General features: G+C 34.3%; 3 protein-coding genes across 5 annotated transcripts; 1 reads left to right on the forward strand and 2 right to left on the reverse strand.

Moving 5' to 3' along the window:
• The first annotated feature begins 508 nt into the window (after positions 1 to 508).
• Positions 509 to 11,958, forward strand: LOC107264831 (myosin-VIIa). The gene is made up of 28 exons (XM_015733518.2): positions 509 to 639; positions 723 to 902; positions 1,029 to 1,142; positions 1,862 to 2,008; positions 2,087 to 2,271; positions 2,344 to 2,465; positions 3,293 to 3,549; positions 3,621 to 3,780; positions 3,984 to 4,114; positions 4,182 to 4,577; positions 4,651 to 5,034; positions 5,104 to 5,456; positions 5,747 to 5,921; positions 6,117 to 6,167; positions 6,490 to 6,774; positions 6,856 to 7,071; positions 7,145 to 7,376; positions 7,452 to 8,013; positions 8,243 to 8,447; positions 8,617 to 8,793; positions 8,876 to 9,120; positions 9,188 to 9,357; positions 9,444 to 9,628; positions 9,703 to 10,077; positions 10,152 to 10,481; positions 10,560 to 10,978; positions 11,051 to 11,148; positions 11,217 to 11,958. The coding sequence occupies exons 2-28, from the start codon at positions 861 to 863 to the stop codon at positions 11,594 to 11,596; spliced, it is 6,396 nt and encodes a 2,131-aa protein (XP_015589004.1). The 5' UTR covers positions 509 to 639; positions 723 to 860; the 3' UTR covers positions 11,597 to 11,958.
• Positions 11,664 to 18,090, reverse strand: LOC107264834. Its single transcript, XM_015733528.2, has 16 exons — positions 18,040 to 18,090; positions 17,686 to 17,724; positions 17,267 to 17,568; positions 17,043 to 17,186; positions 16,798 to 16,977; positions 16,590 to 16,732; positions 16,133 to 16,510; positions 15,677 to 16,047; positions 14,974 to 15,593; positions 13,999 to 14,879; positions 13,797 to 13,926; positions 13,490 to 13,726; positions 13,062 to 13,412; positions 12,694 to 12,976; positions 12,320 to 12,614; positions 11,664 to 12,242 (listed from the first exon to the last, which is right to left on the reverse strand). Exons 1-16 carry the CDS (start codon positions 18,065 to 18,067, stop codon positions 12,056 to 12,058), a joined length of 4,569 nt encoding a protein of 1,522 aa, XP_015589014.1. The 5' UTR covers positions 18,068 to 18,090; the 3' UTR covers positions 11,664 to 12,055.
• A 1,216-nt stretch (positions 18,091 to 19,306) lies between these two features.
• Positions 19,307 to 21,076, reverse strand: LOC107264816 (inosine triphosphate pyrophosphatase). 3 transcript variants are annotated; one of them, XM_015733496.2, is made up of 2 exons: positions 20,849 to 21,076; positions 19,307 to 20,511 (listed from the first exon to the last, which is right to left on the reverse strand). In XM_015733496.2, exon 2 carries the CDS (start codon positions 20,508 to 20,510, stop codon positions 19,938 to 19,940), a length of 573 nt encoding a protein of 190 aa, XP_015588982.1. In that variant the 5' UTR covers position 20,511; positions 20,849 to 21,076; the 3' UTR covers positions 19,307 to 19,937. The 3 variants fall into 3 exon arrangements, with proteins under 3 accessions (XP_015588982.1, XP_015588983.1, XP_015588984.1); XM_015733497.2 differs by lacking the exon at positions 20,849 to 21,076 and adding an exon at positions 20,576 to 20,816; XM_015733498.2 differs by lacking the exon at positions 20,849 to 21,076 and adding an exon at positions 20,764 to 20,781.
• Positions 21,077 to 21,425: the final 349 nt, after the last annotated feature.

Consider the following 21,425-nt stretch of genomic DNA (forward strand, 5'->3'; position numbering starts at 1 on the left):
ATAGAATTTACGTTTTTATGTGTTAGTATATCACACGGACATATTTTTTTATGTACATACGTACACGATGTCTTTTTCTACATGGTCTTTTCTACACAGTTTATTCTGGAGCGTATCTACTTCGTAAAAACAGAATTGGGTGTACCTTGTTTCAAAAACTGCTTCTTTTTGTGTCCCGAGCCATAGTAATGCCACGTTCCTATGACTCAGAACAAAAAGAATTTCTTGTTCCGGGGCCCAATCGAATAGCAAGAATCATCCTCATTATCACTATAAGAACAGATATCTACCATTGTACAAAATACAACACAGAATCAATAGATATTTCAAGATTAGATATACTATAACCACCTACTGTCGGATTACTCATGTAAAAAATGAAAAAGCAATCATACATATAGTATAATACATATAGTATATAGATTATAGATATTCCCTCTAAAATAAATCCAAAAAAAAGGCATACACGTTTGCAATATAATTTACGGATAACTGTCTTATAAGTGAAATGCTCTGAATATTACAAGAGAAAATGCATTTGTACGATAACAGCCTGCGATGTAGCGGATCGGCCATCTTCTTAAAGACCGGAAGCATATAATCAAACAAGACGTTACGTTATCCGCTGCGTTAGACCAGGTAATACAGATAGTATGACAAATCACTAACCTGTCAGTGTTATTTTATCGATAAAGAATGAAAAGCGATAAGCATTTAACCAGTGAGAAATACCAACCCGATTAGTTGTCAAGCGAGAAAACTTCTTGACATTGCAACAGCAAAACGTAGAAAAGTACGATTAATCGTGTGAATAATGGACCATTGAAACATTAACCGTACAAGTTATTATTAAAGTAAAAATGACGCAATTACACAGGACTCAGAGTATGCCTTATACACTGGTAAGCTTATTAACATAACCCTACAAATTTGTTTCTATCGCGCAACGTATATACTTACTACGACGTTAGGAATACTATTCAAATTCACCGTGCAATTATTAAAAATATTTTTCTTGCATTTTTCAGGGTGACCATGTTTGGGTTCAGACAGAAGGGAATAAAGAGTTTGATGTTCTTCGTGGTTGCAAAATTGTCAGTGTTGATAAAAAACGTGTACAAGTTTCCGATGATGATGGTAAGGTAGGTACCGATAATTAGATTGAAGGCAATAATAGGAATCAATTATTAAAGTAATTTTTAATCTTATTCAGGAGTGTTGTGCCAAGTGCAGTTAACTCCTTTTATTCGATATCCATGTAAAACTATCTTCAACTGATCGAATACTTCCGAATAACCCTATATATTTGAAAACTGTAGTAACGTACACAATACGTAGGTGTTCTTGATAGGAGGATAAATGTTTTATTATCCATTGATAACGATTATTTATAGTTACTAATTTCGTAGCTATAATTGTAGATAGCTGAATCTGACTACGTAAGACGTATACATATAAGTAGTAAAGTATATCGTTATGAGAAATCGCGAATGAAAATTATGACAGACAATTTTATGCTGCATACACAGATGTCATCTGAATTAGCAATGTTTTCAATGTTACGAAAAAGTCATCGGAATGGGTTACATATGTACGCTAGAAAGTTATCTGTAAACTAACCCATATCGAAAGTCAACTTTGAAGATGTCTTTTTGGCGGACATATGTAACACATTCAGATGACTTTTTCGTAACATCAAAAAAATTACTACCTGGGATGTAGAGTCACGTATAAAGACATGAAGCGGGATCCGCCATATTATGATTGAAACGAACGATTTCGAAAGTACAGTGAAAGGACTTTCTATTACTCTAATTTTCTTCGAATGTCACTTTTTTTTTGTAATGACATTTTATTTTAGCTACTATGGGTAACCGACGAGCAAATTGTCAAGCCGATGCACGCATCCTCCATTATCGGCGTAGAAGATATGATAAACCTTGGGGATCTACAGGAATATGCAATTTTGAAAAATCTTCATATGAGATACAACAAAAATCTTATTTATGTAAGTTATGTTTTTCTACTAGATGATTCAGGTACTTTTTATAACAAGATTTTGTTAATCTTTCTACTATTACTTCAGACTTATACAGGAACTATGTTAGTCGCTGTAAATCCCTATCAGGTACTGAATATTTATACGGCCAAAGAAGTTGCCATGTACAAACGTCAAAAATTGGGGGATAAGCCACCTCACATTTTTGCTATCGGTGACAACTGTTTTATGAAGATGAAACAATCTGGAGATGATCAGTGTATAGTTATTAGGTAATAATTTAGTATATATTATTATAAAAAGTTATGAATAGAGGTTACTTTTATAATGGGGTAACTTTTTAGCGGAGAAAGTGGTGCCGGTAAAACAGAGAGCACCAAACTAATTCTTCAGTATTTAGCAGCCATTAGTGGTGAACATTCTTGGATAGAACAACAGATTTTAGAAGCCAATCCGATCCTTGAAGGTAAACTAATAAATTATTTTCAAATGTATTTTTAGCCTAAGAACGGGCGCGTGGGGTGTTCCTGACATCCCAGTAATCCAAAATCGAAACTCACAGATCAGGAGCTTTTTTCTTACTTGCGGTTTTGTATACATTTCATCTTTGGACTCTAGAAAAGAATCTACGTACTAGATTAATATCGTGACGAAATAACTAGGGTTTACGTTACGAATTTCGCCAAAATTGATAGCTCACGATTTGTCAATAATTATTTTTTAAAATCTTTGAATAATTAAGGTAAAGTAATAATAATATCTATAAACCGTTTTAGTATTATTTTTTATGGAAGAGAATATATCATTTTCATAGACATTTAATAAAAATGCCTTTGTGTGGTTTTCAACCTTATAATTTACTATTCCGATTCAGACTAGACCGATTCAGGTATTTGTAAAATGTACGCCAATGAAAACTTTTAAAAAATCTTTTAACGAAAACTCTTTAGAAATCTTTAACTATCATATACAAAAAAAAAACATGATAAAAAGCTGTTTTTTATTGATATGAATATATTTCTGAAACACTGTCATCATAAACTAATTCAGCACTCTCATTTGAAACTTTTAATAAATTAACGTCATCATTTTTTTTTTTGTAAGAAAAATATCTATCCTGTATTTGCAAAAACCCACACGATGCTATCGAATAATAATTAACTACATTTTGCAAAGCCTTATTACGAACAACGATTTTCAATTGGGACGTCGCAGACACCCTAGCCGCCCGTTTATGTAAAAAAAAAACGAACTTGTTCTCCAATAAATCTTTTTTTCTTATAATTTTCACAGCTTTTGGAAACGCCAAAACAGTGCGCAACGACAATTCCTCACGATTTGGCAAATATATTGATATTAATTTCAATAAATATGGCGTAATTGAAGGCGCCAGAATTGAACAATACTTGCTAGAGAAATGTCGAATTGTCTCTCAATCGAAAGGCGAGAGAAATTATCATATATTTTATTCGATACTTGCGGGACTTACCAAAGAAGAGAAACAGAAGTTGGAACTGGGAAATGTATCGGATTACAGCTACTTATGTGGGGTATACGAAACCATGACTTATAATATACTTGTCGGAAAATTGCCGAATTTACTATGTAAAAACTTGTTCAGGTTCCAGACTGCAAGACTAGAAACGACGCCAAAGAATTCGCAGACGTTAGAGCAGCCATGAAAGTTTTGAATTTCAGCGAACAGGATTTCTGGAGTATCATGAAGTTACTAGCGGCCATATTGCATTTAGGGAATTTGAGTTACAAGCCAGTTGTTTTTGGTAAATAAAATAAAAATTTACCCTTTTCCTGCCAGCCCCAAATACATGGTATATGCGAAGAATGTCATTGCCCTTCTGATATGTACTTTTTCAAACCAAGCCGACATATCGACTGGTTACCAATAAAAGAGTTAATAGTTTTTTCAATCGGCCTGAAAGAGAATATAATTTATTATCAAAATTAATATATTTTTTCTTACCAGCAAATATGGATGCAACGGAAATACACGATACTACAAATTTGACAAGGGTCGCAAAGATTGTCGGTGTCAGTGAACAAGCATTAGTGGATGCTCTTACTAGAAAAACAATTTTTGCTCATGGTGAGCGAGTGGTACGTGAATTATTCTTTATTTTTTTCCGTTTTATTAACAAAATGTTAAAACTTTGATTTCATTCAGGTGAGCAATTTGTCGATTGACCAAGCAATCGAAGTCAGAGATGCTTTTGTAAAAGCAGTCTATGGCCGCCTCTTCATTATGATAGTCGACAAGATCAACGACACAATTTTCAAACCGAAAGCTTACACAAAAAACTCGATCGGTGTTCTGGACATTTTTGGTTTTGAAAATTTCGACAGCAACAGTTTTGAGCAGCTTTGCATAAACTACGCGAACGAACATCTTCAGCAGTTCTTCGTGCAATATATTTTCAAAATGGAGCAGGAAGACTACAACAAGGAAGGCATCTCCTGGAAACATATTGAATTTGTAGACAATCAGAGTATCTTAGATCTGATAGGCACGAAATCTGTTAACATAATGGCGCTAATCGACGAAGAAAGTAAATTCCCCAAGGTAAATATTATATAGAACAAAATAATTGAATTTTCAGTACGGAGTCTGACATCTTATTTCTTTCTTAATAAAGGGTACAGACGTAACTATGCTTGCCAAAGTTCATCAAATGCATGGAAAGAATCGTAACTACGTCAAACCAAAATCCGATCTAGTAAAATCCTTTGGTGTGAAACATTTTGCAGGAACCGTTCACTACGACGTACTAGGATTTTTAGATAAAAATCGAGACACCTTTTCAGCAGATCTTAAACAATTAGTCACCATATCATCGAATGAATTTCTTAGGTCGCTTTTTACCGATGAACTCTTATCGATTGGATTTGATGGTAAAAAAAGATCGCCAACACTCTCCCTGGAATTTCGAAGTTCGCTCGAACTCCTTATGACAACTCTTGGAAGCTGTAATCCATTTTTCGTCAGATGTATCAAGCCCAATGTGGAACAGATACCTTCAGTAATTAAACAAAATCTTAAAAATATTTAAAAAATGTATTTCGATAATTCATTTAAATTCTAATTACAGAGTTTCGATCGTGCTCTTTGTTGTCGCCAACTTCGCTACTCGGGAATGATGGAAACTGCTAGAATTCGCAGAGCTGGTTATCCAATTCGTTATAACCACGTGGAATTCGTGCACCGATTTCGTGTACTGGCACACGGAATTCCACCGACACATAATGCAGACATTAAAGCAGCTGCTGAGAAAATTTGTCTGGATGTACTTGGCAAACATAATTTACAGTATCAATTGGGGCACACAAAAGTTTTCCTGAAGGACGAGCAAAATTTCTTTCTAGAACAGGAACGCAGTCGAGTAATGTCAACGTATATTCTTATAATTCAAAAAAATGTAAGAAGATGGATAGCACGAAAAAGGTAAATTCAAACATTTTTATTAAACAATTGAAATACACTCATTATACTGTATATACATTGCGATAACAATTCCAATACTTGCTATATTAGACTACTTGCTTAGAATATAAAATAAAAAAGTTATTTACCGTGAGAATTGATGTTTTTCTTGATATAATATCAGCTAAATAGGTAATTTCTGTACCGAAGTCGTCGAATTTCAATAAGAAATCGAAATCACTTCCGATTCAAGATTTAAACGCAGAAGAGAATACCTTGATTCATAGAATAATGTATTTTGAATTATGTAGGTTTTTGAAATTGAAAGAAGCCGCCTTGCTCGTTCAAAAAACCTGGAGGGGACGTGGACCACGGATACGTTATTTAACAATGCGCCACGGTTACCACAGATTACAGGCTTGCATAAAATCACGAAACATTACGAATGAATTTAACAAGAAGAGACAAGCCATGATTTCTCTTCAGGTATGTTAGCTACGGTATCATTAAAAAATAATAATTACAAATTACAAATGATTCGCCAAAATATTCATATAATTTATTTTCACAAATACGATGATAATCATATGCATATGCATGTATATTGATAATTGACAATAACCACTAGTTTATTGATAAGTGACATCAATATCTGACATATGCATGGAAAATTATTTTCAGGCAATTTGCCGAGGTTACATAGTGCGAAAACTTTGCAGGGAGAAATCGCAAGTAAGTATCTGTATTTTTGTCAACAATTTCAGCAGCCTCATTTCAACTTTAATATTACTATAGTTCTTAGAGTGCTACGAAATCCTAATAATGAAGCAATGGTGAATCAATATAACAAGTGATTAATATTTAATTTGAAAAAAAAAGATAAAAAGAAATTCTCCCAAATTAAAGTTTTTTAATTGATTAGATTTTATATATGTATATATATATTCTATTTTGCTATTGCGACAAATAATCGTCATACATTTCAGCTGGGATTCACTTTTGTATTCAGGAGAACGTAAGCTTTTATTTTTCTCATAATTGTATTTGCTCTTAGTGGAAACAGAGAAGAATGCAAGAAATTCTCAGTCTTCGAAAGGAGGAGGAAAAGTCTTTGAAGAAGCAGGGAAGCAAGAGGTATAAGGAAATTGCCGAAACGAACTATAAATCCAAAATGATTGATCTTCAGAGTTATATTGTGGAATTTGAAAAAAAAGAGGTTGAAACTAATTTGAAAGATTTGGACAACGATTCTGAAAGTAATATCGACACTATTTTCAAATTTTTGGAGAACGAGCCGAAAATGCCTATTTCCAAGGATTTACCTGGCGATATGTATGCGGTGAGTTCAAATTTTTCTCAGATTTTCAATTCTAAAATATTTTAATGGAATCAATAATCATACAGTATGTTTTTGATCTAGGATCTTGCTGCAAAGGAGACAGTTAATGGCAATGCCTCTGACGTTATTGGGATACCGGAAGAAGAAGAAGAAGATAATGATAAATTGGAGGACCTTACACAATATCATTTCCGTAAATTTGCCGCCACTTATTTCATAACAAATATCCCTCCGCAATACACAAAAACACCATTGAAGCAATCACTCTTGGATCTTCCACTTTTAATTGATCAAGTGGTACGTATTATTAGTCAATTATTAAAATAATTAAAAGACCTCTGATTAACTTTTTATATAATCCTCTTTTCAGGCTGCTCGAGCTATTTGGATTACGATATTAAGATTCATGGGCGATCTTCCAGAACCCCGAATTCCAATTGATGTTCCAAATAATAAATCTATAATGACGATCGTGTCAGAACTGTTAACAAAGAATTTTACAAAATCAATCGAATTTGAAAGTTTTTATCGGGAAAGGAGTAAAGAATTTGCTAACATGACTTTCAAAAAACAAAATACACTCGACGAAGATCAACGACGAGGTGAACAAAATTTGATTTTACTATAGGTTGAATTATTTAATATAATCATTAATACAATTTATTTCTCTTCATCAGGCATAATCAAGAATGAATACATAAATCAGGCATATGAAACATGGCTTCTAACACGAAGAAGTAATTTAGAAAAACTTCATTTCATAATCGGTCACGGAATTCTACGACCCGAATTGCGTGATGAAATTTACTGTCAAATTGTTAAACAATTAATTAATAATCCAACTAAAGCTTCTCACGCCAGAGGGTGGATTCTATTATCTCTTTGTTTGGGGTGTTTTACGCCCTCTGAAAAATTCTTAAATTATTTGCGAGCATTTATACACGTAGGGCCACCAGGATATGCGCCGTACTGTGAGAAAAGACTGACTAGGACGTACAAAAATGATACAAGGACACAGCCCCCCAGTTGGCTTGAGCTACAAGCTACCAAGAACAAAAACTCCATTCCGTTGACAATTACCTTTATGGATGGCAGCTCAAAAACTATAGAAGGAGACTCGGCGAGCACTGCTGGAGAAATTGTCAATACTCTTGCAAAAAGTATTAACTTGCAGGATACTTTTGGGTTTTCGTTATTCATCACACTTTACGATAAAGTACTATCTCTTGGTGCTGGAAGGTCAGTATCTATTGTAGAATTATGAAATTAATTACCTTTCAATATATGCGCATATTGTGTAATAAAACGACTGAACTATTAAGAAATCCCTATGACAATGATGATACTAAATTGTATTAAAAATATCAAAATATATTAGATTGCGATAGTTTTTAATAACTTTATGGAAATTTCAAAATTTTTTTTACTGTTCTTAATTTACTAATTGTGAGAAAAATCGTAATTGTAGAGATCACGTTATGGATGCTATATGTCAATGCGAACAATTCGCAAGGGAAGAAGGTCAATCAGAACGATCTGCACCTTGGAGATTGTTCCTTAGAAAAGAAACTTTTGCACCTTGGCATAATCCTGCTCTAGATAAAGTCGCAACGAATCTTATATATCACCAAGTTGTCAGAGGCGTTAAATATGGCGAATACAGATGCTCAACCGTAAGTAAAACACTGATTAAGAAGATCGGTCTACACAATTTTAGAAACAAGGAAAAGATGTCCAATGCGAGTTATTGAAATTTTATTTGTTAAATTATATTATATTATGCGAGGACACTTCGAGTATTCTGAAATGAACTGAATCGTATCAAATTACTTTGGACTTTAGGAAGGCGACATCGCGATGTTGGCAGCACAACAATTGTACGTTGATTATCAGACAAAAATGACTGTTGAAAATTTAAGAAGTGCTTTGCCACTTTACATCCCCAATCATCTGCTGCATGGTGTAGCTGAAGAAGTTCTTCCAAAATGGGAGAAACTCACCTCGGAAGCATTCCGTAAGGTAATCCCGAAACTGTTGAGTCATATAAAAATGTTTAAACCTTTTTTTTTTACAATATTTAATAACGTTTTGTTGTTTCAAGATAATTAACGTTATCGGACAAGCGCCACCGATAAAGGCGAAAGAGGATGTTGTACAATTTGCAAAAATAACATGGCCAATACTTTTCTCAAGATTTTATGAAGCTACACAAGTCTCTGGACCAGCTTTACCTAAAAATAATATTATAATTGCCGTCAATTGGACAGGAATGTACTTCGTCGATGATCAGGAACAAATGTTGTTGGAAATGTCTTTTCCTGAAATTTCTGAAATTACATATCAAAAGTACGAGTCAGTCGATCGGATAAAACTTCGAAAAAATACAGTGAAAATAATACACGATATCTTTTAGGATCAAAAATGCTTTCATGCAGAATTTAATATTGGCAACAATTCGGCGAGAAGAATACGTCTTCCAGATTCCGGATGCTGAAGATCTATCTTGTTTAGTAAATTTTCTCATAGACGGGTTAAAAGAAAAATCTCAGTACGTTATCGCAACGCAGGACCACATACCGAACGGTAAGTTTGTACAACTGAAAAATAATAAAACAACAAAAATGTTGAAAAAAATGTTATGAAGAGAAATTTTTTTTTAATCGTCAAAGAGGACAACAAATCATCCCTGTCGTTAGCAAAAGGAGATCTAATAAAACTCACTGGTGGATCTACAGGATATACCATAATGAATTCACCATGGGGTTATGGAGAATGTAATGGAGTCGAAGGAGACTTTCCATCCGAATTTGTTTACGTACTACCCACCATGACGAAACCACCAAATACAATAGTTGTAAGATTATCGCTTAAAAGAAAAGGTCGCAGCCAATCATCTACTTTTATTTTTTATTTTTGTCTTGTAAATAGAAACTGTTCAAGGCCGACTTCACGGGAGCGGCATATCCTGCCAGGCAACAACATCACCAGACACTTTCACGTTCGACTCAACACACCCTCATGAAATTTGCTCAAGAGCATTTCAGAAAGAGCTATAATATCACAGTATTACAAAGTACCAATATTTCTTCAGCGAAGCGCAATGTACCTGAAGAACTCTGGCGACATACCAGAGATCCAATTAAAGCGCCGTTGCTTGCCAAATTGGGTGAAAATAATGAATTATCGCATCAGGCTGTAACTGCTTTTATGAATATACTGAAATATATGGGAGATCTTCCTAGTCATAGACAAAGAATTGGCACGGAATATACAAATCAAATTTTCAGAGGACCTTTGGAATATGTTAGTAGATATTTGAGTTACGTCATTTGATTAATCACTTGTCTTTACTAATGATACGATCGTTTTCATTTTAGGAGGCTTTACGTGATGAAATTTATTGTCAGATTATGCGTCAGTTGACAGATAATAAAATTCAGTTGAGCGAAGAACGGGGATGGGAATTGATGTGGTTAGCAACAGGGGTCATGACCTGTAGCTCCAATGTGCATAAGGAATTACTCCAATTTTTCACATCCCGTAGGAATCCTATAGCCATAGACTGTTTAAACAGACTAAATCGTACGATGAAAAATGGTAACAGAAAGTATCCACCATATATACTTGAAGTTGAAGCCATAAGATTTAAGAGTATGCAAATCTTCCATAAAGTTTACTTCCCCGACGACACTGATGAAGCATTCGAGGTAAGAGTTGAATATGTCAAAAAGAAAAGAAAAAAGATAATTTTTGTATCGTTATTAAAAATCATGTTTCCTTTACAGATACAATCTTCAACAAAAGCTGCAGATCTTTGTAGCGATATTGCAAGAAGACTGCAATTGAAGAGTAGCGATGGCTTCAGCCTATTTGTCAAACTTGCTGATAAAATTTTTTCTGTGCCACAAAATTATTTCTTTTTCGACTTTGTTCGCGAGCTAATCGAATGGATGAAGAAATCAAGACCTTCAAGGTCTTCCGACCCAATTCAGGCTCAGTATCAAATATTCTTCATGAAGAAATTATGGATAAATTGTATACCAGGACGCGACCGAAATGCTGATACGATTTTCTATTATCATCAAGAACTTCCAAAACTTTTAAGAGGCTATCACAAATGCAATAAGCAAGACGCCATTAAACTGGCTGCTCTTATTTACAGAAGTAAATACGGCGACAGTAAAGAGGAACTTTCTGAAATTCCGTAAGCAGGTTATCGTATTTCTTTATCTCTTAGTATTTTAAAACGAATGTTCTATATTAATATTTTTTGCAGTCATAAAATTCGAGAATACGTTCCAATGGATCTTGTTAATTTACTCAATACAGCTGACTGGAAGAAACAAATTGTTTCAACTTACAATCAAGAGCCAGGTAAATTATATTGACTTTTGTTTTATTTTATTGTTACGTGCATTACGAAAAGTAATGAATTGTTTCAGATACGAGCATTGACAATGCTAAACAACAATTTCTTCAATATATTTATCAATGGCCGACATTCGGTTCAGCTTTCTTCGATGTGAAGCAAGCGACTGATCCGAGTTTACCGGAATTCATTATAATCGCAATAAATAAAAATGGCGTTAACATCATTGATCCACAAACTAAGGATATTCTAGCTATATACGAATTCACCGAATTGTCTAATTGGTCTTCCGGCAACACTTACTTCCACATGACAATTGGCAATTTCATTCAAGGACAAAAAATGCTTTGCGAAACGCCTTTAGGTTACAAAATGGATGACTTGATATCCTCATACATTCATTACTTACGTGCTAGTGTAGAGAATCAAAAAGCTGCGATTCTAAATAATTAACAATCGCAACATTGTTTATAATATAATAAAATAATAATCCGGATTGTTAAATAATAATTCTAATAACTATAATAATAACATCGTTTAATATATAGAGCTAATGTAAGTTACAGAACATTTATTCAAGTGAATAAACATGCGAAACAATACCAAAGGAAAGCACGTTTTTTTTTAATCACTTAACCTGGCATTTGATTAGCGTTTGCACGGACTTGAAGTGTCTAGCGATAAATTATATTTAAACCAAAAGTCAACGGGTCGTGTATGTCTCCCAAACGTGTCAAATAATTATGAAATGCAGATAGTCAAACGTCTGGGACACATATCGATTGCTGGTTAAGTGATATTGACACTTATACATATCATTCATATATAAATCACATATAAATTTTACAAACGAACAATCGACTTCTCGAGGTTGACCCGATTAAACGCTACAAGAAGATTCACCTTTTTTTGTTAAACATTATGTAATTCATAAGTCTTTGGCAGTTTTTCTTTGTGAGTGTTATCCAGGTGACCACAGAGACCTGTTATCTGTCCCTGTAGCACATTTGGCAACAACAAAGACACACTATTTACAGCATAATCAACAGTCATATCTTGTAAGCTCTTAATAATAAGACGATTGTTCTCCCAGTTGATTCTGTAAAACAACAGAACATTATACGAACGAACAAAAAGAATGAAAAATCCATATACAAAAGAAAAACAACAATTTACCTCATGGCGTACGAAGTTGGTGCATCTGCAGGTACAAGAATTCCATCCTCGTAATTCTCAACAATATTTCCATCAACTTGAACGACCATCTTTGGGCTACCAGGATGAATTTCGAGCTCGTGATCAGCAACGATCATCTTAAGCGCCAATTTTTTACCTTCAACAGCCTTCACAAAAATGGCGTAGGTCTTTAGCACGTAATTGCCCGAAACCAAGACCCACTCTTCAGGGACAAGGTAGGGGAAAGTGCCATTATCAGCGGTTATAAGAATTTCAGGATGCACGGAACAAAGTTCTGCAAGAAAAATGATAAAGGATCATTAATCTTTCTACAAATCTATCGGTAATGTTCGGACTGAATCATAATAACTTACTGATAACCCCCTTTACGTAATCAAGCAGTAAAATATTCGAAAATCGAGTATTGTCCATTCCAATAGTCCAAAGACGATCACCCCATCCTGACAGATTATTTTCGTAGCTATGAGTCGGAGTTATCACAGAAACGTCAACTTCGTTGCTGTGCATCGGAAAAACGGCAGTTATCTTCACGTTTCCTGATTCAATATGAGTCGAAGTATATCTCGTATTAGAGAGCCAGTAACTATTTAAGGCATGCTCAATCGTATTAGCCACTACATGCATGCTTTGCGGCACCTAAAACCCATAATATAATTAATGAATTAGCATTTAAATCCACGTATTTATATAATGTACCTAAACATTACTCAGTACAACGTACCTTCTTATATGTTATATTAATCGTGTACTTCCTCAAAGTCGTGTAAAGAATCGCCTCGTGAATACAATCAACAGTTGTTGGAACCAGATTTAATTTCTTCTGATAAGCTGATTTCTGTTTATCTTCCGTACATTTGCCATGTACAGTATCATGAAGAAATTGTTTCTTCTGTTCATCTGACAATTCACCTTTCATGGTAACGACTATCAAAGTATCATCGCGCACGCAAGTTCCATTCTCAGTGGTACCCATGGAGAACGTAAGCTTACCATTGGTTTCATCTTTGATAGTACCAAGTTTTAAAATATCAACGTTAATTGGTAAATAAATCTTGTGAGCGTCCAGGCAAATCTAAATAAAATTTATATTATACATAGTTATCAGTGACTAGGGTGAAATAGATATCAAATTGAAATTCTATTAATTACCACAAGATCCTTCTCTCCTGGTATTTTTTTAGTCAACTGTACTTTCATACTGTTATCCGTATGTCCTGGTGACATATCAATGTTAACATTCATATCCCACTTAATAACTGACGTGTTGGTAGCAGCCGCTTTGACGTCATAGGTACCATGAATGTTGATATGTTTGCCACTAAGAGTGCGCAAAGGTCTTTTAGTGAGATCATATTCTTCAACGTTAGCCCTTAGGCTTATACCAATCTGAAAATTCATTTATTGTTTTTTGTTTTCCCTCCAATTTCCGGTTTCTTATTAAAGACAAAATTCTCACGTGAGACGTTGGATGCACGATGCTCGGTTCAGACTTTAATATAATACCACAAGTTCCCACTTCCGGTGAAATAAGTTCTTTGTACAGCTGTCGACGAATCACCATAAATGCATTGATCAATCCGTTATTCCTAAAACGTAAGATCGCATTCGTTAATGTGGTAAATTGATTAATATGAAAAATTATCCCTGAGGAAACTTACCAACTATTAATTTCTTGATTAATTCGTCGCAACGCATTATGTATACGATCAGACAGCGGTACGCCAGTCTCACAATCGAAAACGGATGCAGTAAACTGGAGACCAAGTTCCTTGGTATCAGTATTGTACTGATAGTATCTCTTATGTGCAGTACCCCTAGTGACGATTTCATGATGATGACAAGTAGGACAGCTTGTCTTGAGAACGTCGTTCTCATCTTCAACGACAGACACGTAATTCTTAGCGTGTATGAGCATACCAGAAATCGAATATTTTGTCGCCGGAAGTCTTGGTAGCAGGACCTTTAGACTGTACGTTTCTAAATTTAATTCAATTTCCATATCAATTGGTATTGCAACATCATGAGAATAAACTCTTTGTACGGTGTGCCAAACGTCAACTATTGGATTGTAAATCGACATCGAGTGTACTCCATGTCGCCACGTTTGGATAATTCCTTCGATCTTAAAATTGACTTGCGTATCTACATGCCATCTGATTGACATCAAATTAGGAATCCGTGTTCCTAATACAGCTGGTAATCCAATATCAGTTGGAACCTGCATCTCGTACAGTGTATCATATACAATCTGCTGCATGTTTATATTCTCAGTAACTTGGAACCATTTAAAGAGTTCCTGAAGATTAGTGATACTTTCCACATTATTGATTGTATTTTCATCATAATAATTACAGGCGACTATTCGGTCGTAGGCCAGTACACACAGTTCTATGTGTATATTTTGTAACGGTGGCATATCTTGAGCAGCTTTTATTAGAAGCTGAAGTACATTTTCATTGGTTAGAATATGCTTTAAGGAGACATTTTCCATCATTAAAGTGCGAATTATATGATCTAATCCGTGCACATTCCAATATAGCTGTAATTAATACAAAAAAATACACGTATGCTTTATACGTATACATAACAAAACTGCTTAAAATTGCCATATGTGTTTTTTAATGATTACTTACACCAAGACGATTGACAGGCTTTCTCATCATGGACGTACGATACTCCATATATCCAATATGGGGTATTCCAGTAAGCTCATCCACCTTTGTCATCACATTGAGCGACTCCCCAAAACCGTATACAGAATCGTAGTAATCGATAAGGTAATTAGACGATAAGGATGTAGATACGTTTCTTTTTTTTGTAAATCGAAGGATTTTTCTTGCCATTTCACGAACTGGCAGTAGGCAAGGGTCCACCGAGTTTGCCATACTTATCATTGTTGTGTAATGATAATTGTATAAGTGTTCGTTCTTTTCATACACCATGAACCAATGGAGATTCAATAATCTGCCCATATGTGGTAATTGATGTACCAGTACGTTATATGCAGCAATACGAATTTCTAGAGGCAATTTTACGTTCGCCATTATTGGCCAATACAGGTCATGAGCGAATTCAATGTCATGACCTACGGATTTCCAGGCGGCCATCATTGCCAAGAGTCTAATGTGATTGGGTTTATCAGAGATAGAAATTTCTCCAGTTATTATGGGAGAGAGAACCTGGTGAATGTCACCGATCTGGATGTTCCCGATGGCCAATAAATAAACCATCTTCATCTCATAGCTTGGATTTCCTGATGATTAAAGAATTTTGTGACAATAATGGTATCAAATTGTAATAATTGATTAACTCATAGAAGATGATGGAATAACTAACCTTTGACATGACCAATGAAGTGTTGAAAATATCTGTTCAAAAGAAGGCTGACATTGGCTGGTACCTCATGATGTGGGTAATGATGATGATGATGTTGATGATGATAATGATGCTGGAACGTTTTGTAGATCAATGATGCAAAACACAAAATGCTCGCTTTTCGTACATGCAGAGAGACATCTTCTCCAAATTTAATAAGATCTTCCATTTCTATGAGGAGTTGCTCCGTAGGCACGCGTATATACATCGGCAATGTATGGAGCATTAAAATGGCATTCATGTCTGATATCTGGTGATCGCGGATTACGTTTCTTATAAAGTGACTGGATGCTGTGGTACCAACGTGTGGAATCATATTAAGAAAAATATTTCTGAAACAAATGCGATTAACAGAGCACAATAAAATAAATTCAATCGTTTTCCCTCCTCATTATTCATTAAATAAACTTGACGAACAAAATTGTCATGTCCCTCGATGTGGTACTGTCTTTAATGACATTGTAGACTTGTTCAAATGATCCAAGATCCATATAGCTCATTGTACTTAAAAGCCTGTTGATGGTTTGCCCATGTTTGAAATCAGGATCTTCCATCACTATATGATTTTCCTCGAGATAATCAGCAGCCTCGCCCAGCATCTTCTTTAATTTCGGCATCAAAACGTCAAGCTTCACTATGTGACGACCATGTGTGATATCTTCTGCAGCATGGAGAGCATAATTTTTTTGTGGCTTCACATAACTGATATTTGAAATCATTGTAATATTTTCGAAATTAACAACCGGAAGTTGAACCTGCGCGACGGGCAGGACATTTTCCAGAATCAAAGATTGACTAGAAATTAAAAAAAATTGTATTATACATCAAATCCACAAATTGATAATAAAATTTATTGTCGAAATTCGCTACATACTTAGTGAGTAAATAATGAGCTTCGGAATTCGCTTGCCAAGGGAAATAATCAATAACACTGTGTCCAATAAGTTTTCGAATGAGAATTTCATTTTCCAAATTTTCAATCTCAAAAACTCGTCTAGCAGCGGTTGTTAAAGGATTCTGTAACAATACAAAAAAAAATGTACAGGGAAACATTTCTAAACAAATTATTTTTCCAAAAATACCTCATGCTCCAAGTGACAAGGCTGAACATCCACGTGGTTAAATACTCGGTTAACAAAACTGGTACAATTTTCTAATTCGTACGTCTTGGTCAAGATAAATACGTTTACATCCGTTTCGGAAGTGACGTCATACTTCGGATGTACATCATAAGCAACATTGCAACTTCCATGTATTGTATCCTGGTGGTAACAACCAAAGAGAACATTAGACCGGAAATTAAGTGTTCCCGTCAGTCATTACCTACCTCTTGATTAATAAAGCCGTGAGCAACGGTAGGCTTCTTTTCAACCATCGAACGATGCAGATCAATTTGCATCATGGATGCCAATGCCTGCTTAAGATTCCTGGACCAGCCAGTTTCGGTCTCGCCAAGTTTAATTCCTTGAATCTGTCAGAAAAAATAATACTGGTAATATATTTTTTTTCTTTATTTTTAAGCAACGTAATCAATTGTCAATTTAGTTATACCTTGCCATGATCATCGAATGCGACTACGAAAGGGTCTTGAAGTATTCGTACGCTGTCGGATAGCGGATGAATTGGTTTGATTTTATCGTAATGGTTAGCTTCACCATTGTGAAGGCTATATTTCAAATCGGCAAGTGTAAAGTAATAAGCATTCTTCAGCGCCGGATCACTGACATCTTGCTTCACGTATAAATATCCATTTAATGCGAATTGTGACGCATATGGTACCGATTCGATAGTGCCTGCCTTCACGTCGACATCGTACTTATAAACCACTGTTTTTCCACGAGGAAAATGTGTCACTGTAAAATGGAAATGAAAGAATATATTTCTTCCAGTACATACGCGCTTGTGTCATCATTTATTAGTCTGCACTGATGACTCCGTTTTGTTTCCATGAAAAATTATAATTAGCTTACCAGGTACCGCGTTGATAACAACGAGAGACGCCAGAAATCCTAAAAAAAATAAAATGACTGTTAATGTTTTTGGTGTTTAGGCCAACAATTAACAAAACCATAATAAAAATAATGGAACTGTCAACCACACGATGAGTTATTGTACATCGAAAAAAAAGACACCGTGTTCAATTTATATTGTGATAATGAAGAATAAATAATTATTGTATATCACTTTGTCGTACATTTTTATTGATCAATATCTTACGTGTTTATGTAACTGTAACCGATTTTAACTAATTTTTAGAAACTTTGTTTTCGATCTTTTGTTAATGTAAATACGAAGGCGACATCTTCTTGCAGAGGGGGACTTACCGGCGACCACATCAATAAAAAGCCCCATGACAAATGACTGGTGAAGTACTTGGTGTCCCTGCTTTTTATAAGGAAACAAAATCTAAGAAAAAAAATTATTAAAATATAACAATTTCGTTATGATAACCTCGGTAGAGGGGTGACTATAGCCAATCAACATTAGATAACCCTGGAACAGTGCATCTTACTACTGTTGAACGCAGTTTACATTAAAAATACTTCAGTTTATTTGTCCGTTAATTAAAATTTAGCTTTAAACAAAAATTTTGGCATTTTCTATGACGTCGACAAATCACCATGTATGTATCAATTATATATAGGTACTTATATATTGTTACAACGTTGCGCAATATCTTGTACGAACTGCAGTTCCTAGTTAAACTATATATATTTCTACAAAGCGACATAGCGTAATTAATCAATATCTTTCCATATAGTGAAACTCGCGAAAACATCTGGCCTGTAATTAATATTAATCATATGAAAAAAAAATGATTTACTCAACTGCTTATGAAGGTTGGGTTGCAGTTCGGATCGGTTTATTTTTTTTTGTAATTTACTACAGATTACTTTGGCAGACCTGATGATAACCTTGGACATATATATGTATCAAGGGGTATTTGTCTAGTACTTGCCGGGAAACAATATTAAAACAAAAACAATTGCAGTATACGCAAATATTTTATTTGTCAATATAATTAAAAGTTAATATACAACCATACATTTTTTATTGTCACACGTCATGGTATCTTAAATCAAAATTGCATCACAAATCATTAGTAATGCATTAATCAATGCGTTATATTTATAAATAAGAACTCACGTCAATAAAACTTTATATTAATATTTGTATTCGATAATATTCTTTCAAGGATGATCCCATACAGTACAAATACAGTAAGGAATACAGAAACGTTACAATTTTGCAAGCTTATCGGCCCTAAAATGTTATACATTATGATAATGATTACTTTAGAACACGGTGGAGTCGGTTAGTGGAGTCACTCGTTACATAGGGTAGAATGCGCGTAGGGGCAGGTTTAACGATATTGAACTAGTATGTTTTATTTTAACATAACACACGTGGTTAAAATTTTATTTTTTTTTTTTAATCTTGAATGTTATCCATATAATTACCGGTAAAAACAATATGGATCCCTTATAATATTTTAATATGGAAATATCAATAACAAATTTCTGTTACAAATATTGCACTAAAATAATGTACCAATTTCAATGTTATATTCATTAAAAAAATACTTCGAGATTTCAGAAAAATTGCAGATTTATTAGGCAATATAAAAAAAAAATATTTCAACTCTTGTAGAGATATACTTGTACAATGTTTTGTGGCATGTAACTGTATTGTGTGGGATATAATATACAGGAATTACTTTTTACCATATCACTTAGGTTTTAAAGTTAAACCAAATTTGATGCATGTTAATCAATGTTTTTTTAGTTATTATACACTATATTAAGAGTGACATATAATCTTACATACTATGTATATAAATATCTTAATCTTTCCATTTGCACCAATCGCATATCAACAGTGATACATTATATTTAGTAAGTTGTTATTAACAAGTTAGCACCATTATATCTTGTTTTTCATGTGATACTTCACCTTCTACAGTTCATGTTGCTTCTTAATGATGAGATGGAGATCCTCAAATAACAGTCAAGAAATGAATGCCTTTGTTCATTATTATTTTATTCTTAATTAGTTTTTATAATAGCAACACAATATGTGTTTATTCATTTTAATTACAGTTGTACAGTTTAATATAAATAGCTATCAAATCTGGCTGGTATTATTTGTACTGAATTATTCTGTACAATTTAATAATTAGTTGAAACTTATAATCATCTAATAATCTATATAAGTAGATTAGTTAATTTTGAGTATTTTTACAAAAATAATTTTTTAATTTTTCTATTGCTCTAAATCGATGCGAAAGTTTATTTTTAACCTCCCTTGGCAGCTCTGCATATGTTTGAGATTTTCCTTCTGGCAGAAAACAAGGATCCCACCCAAAATCTCTTGGCCCCTTGGGACTTACAATGGTACCATTCGTGCATCCTTGAAATAAAATTATTGGGTCCTCCGGTCCACCATTGCAAAATGCAAAAGTACAGATTGCTTGAGCAGATTTGTCTTCCCATCCAGTTAGCATCGTATAAAGACCTTCTGGGCCTAGTTTGTCCAAAAACCATTTGATGTAGGGCCCTGGAAGTCCCTTCATCGCATTAAAACATAAACAAGTATCTTCTATGATAACTGGGCCTTTGACAATATCTGCTGCTGCTCGGCATTTATTTTTGCAGATGTCTTCGATGTCACCTTGGTATTCTGGAAGATCAACTTTCATACTCGTTACTTGTCTCGGGAAGTTTCTTCCCAATATCGCTACGAATTCCTCCAATTTTTTCGCATTTCCAGTCACGAACACGATGGGCTTGGACATACTGTAAATAATGAAATTCAATTACATACTGCCATTGGTGCAACAATTGATATCGTGTACTTTACAATAAATATTTTGTGATCGTTCTATTGGTGACACCGAAAAATATGGGAAATTTTATACTCTCCACATTTCACGTGTTTGAATGTATTACTGTGATTTTAAAATATATTAGAAATGAAGAAATGCGTGATCTCTCTTATCAGCATCATCGCAATAATTAACTTAATTGTCTCAAGAAAACAATTTCTACATGATTAGTCTACTGGAGTTCCGTTATCTGCCTTTGGCGAACGTAAATCTTATTCTTGGTTAAATGCAGTTAAATCAAAACGGACCTCAGTGACGTTAGCCGGACAACTTTGGGTGCGTTCCACTTAACGCTCGCAACGATCGCAACACCCTCTGTCTCGTTCCACTTAAGGCCGCAGTCGCTGTGAGCAGTCCCTGAAACGTCATCGATGACGTCATCATTGGCGACCGCAATGCGATCGCTTCACCCACATCAAATAGGTGGGTCTTTGTGGTCGTTCGATGTTTTTGTGCGCCATTTTCAGTTCAAATTTATGATGGAGACTGAAAAAATAACGCTGTACGATTCCGAGAGGGACAGATAGATATATTTCGTTCCTTTAATCGTTAATCACTGTTTTATTTTCAAATGTTTAGTTTATTTCTACAGATATGAATTACCTAGATATTATTAATAGAGATTAATATTATCAGAGGATAATCTCAACTATTAGGGTGTAGTCAGTTTAAGTTTGTTATTTTAATTCTTAAACAATATTTTTTAGTTCTTTCCTTTTGTATATAAATACAGAACATTCTAAAAATCGAGTTTTGGTTTTTTTTTCATGATTAATGATTCCTGTATAATGGGTCGTCATCTGAGCTTGATGAACTCTCAGAAAT

Source organism: Cephus cinctus, unplaced genomic scaffold (assembly GCF_000341935.2).
Source record: "Cephus cinctus unplaced genomic scaffold, Ccin1 Ccin1_scaffold0193, whole genome shotgun sequence".
NCBI lineage: Eukaryota > Metazoa > Arthropoda > Insecta > Hymenoptera > Cephidae > Cephus > Cephus cinctus.

Coding starts and splice junctions, on each gene's coding strand:
- LOC107264816 (XM_015733496.2), bottom strand. CDS start 20,510: ATGTCCAAGCCCATCGTGTTCGTGACTGGAAATGCGAAAAAATTGGAG.
- LOC107264834 (XM_015733528.2), bottom strand. CDS start 18,067: ATGGGGCTTTTTATTGATGTGGTCGCCG. Junction 17,187..17,266: donor CATTCGATGATCATGGCAAG/GTATAACTAAAT, acceptor TTTTTCTGACAG/ATTCAAGGAATTAAACTTGG. Junction 12,243..12,319: donor CCAACTTCGTACGCCATGAG/GTAAATTGTTGT, acceptor GTTGTTTTACAG/AATCAACTGGGAGAACAATC.
- LOC107264831 (XM_015733518.2), top strand. CDS start 861: ATGACGCAATTACACAGGACTCAGAGTATGCCTTATACACTG. Junction 1,143..1,861: donor TTTCCGATGATGATGGTAAG/GTAGGTACCGAT, acceptor ATTTTATTTTAG/CTACTATGGGTAACCGACGA. Junction 5,035..5,103: donor ATGTGGAACAGATACCTTCA/GTAATTAAACAA, acceptor TTCTAATTACAG/AGTTTCGATCGTGCTCTTTG.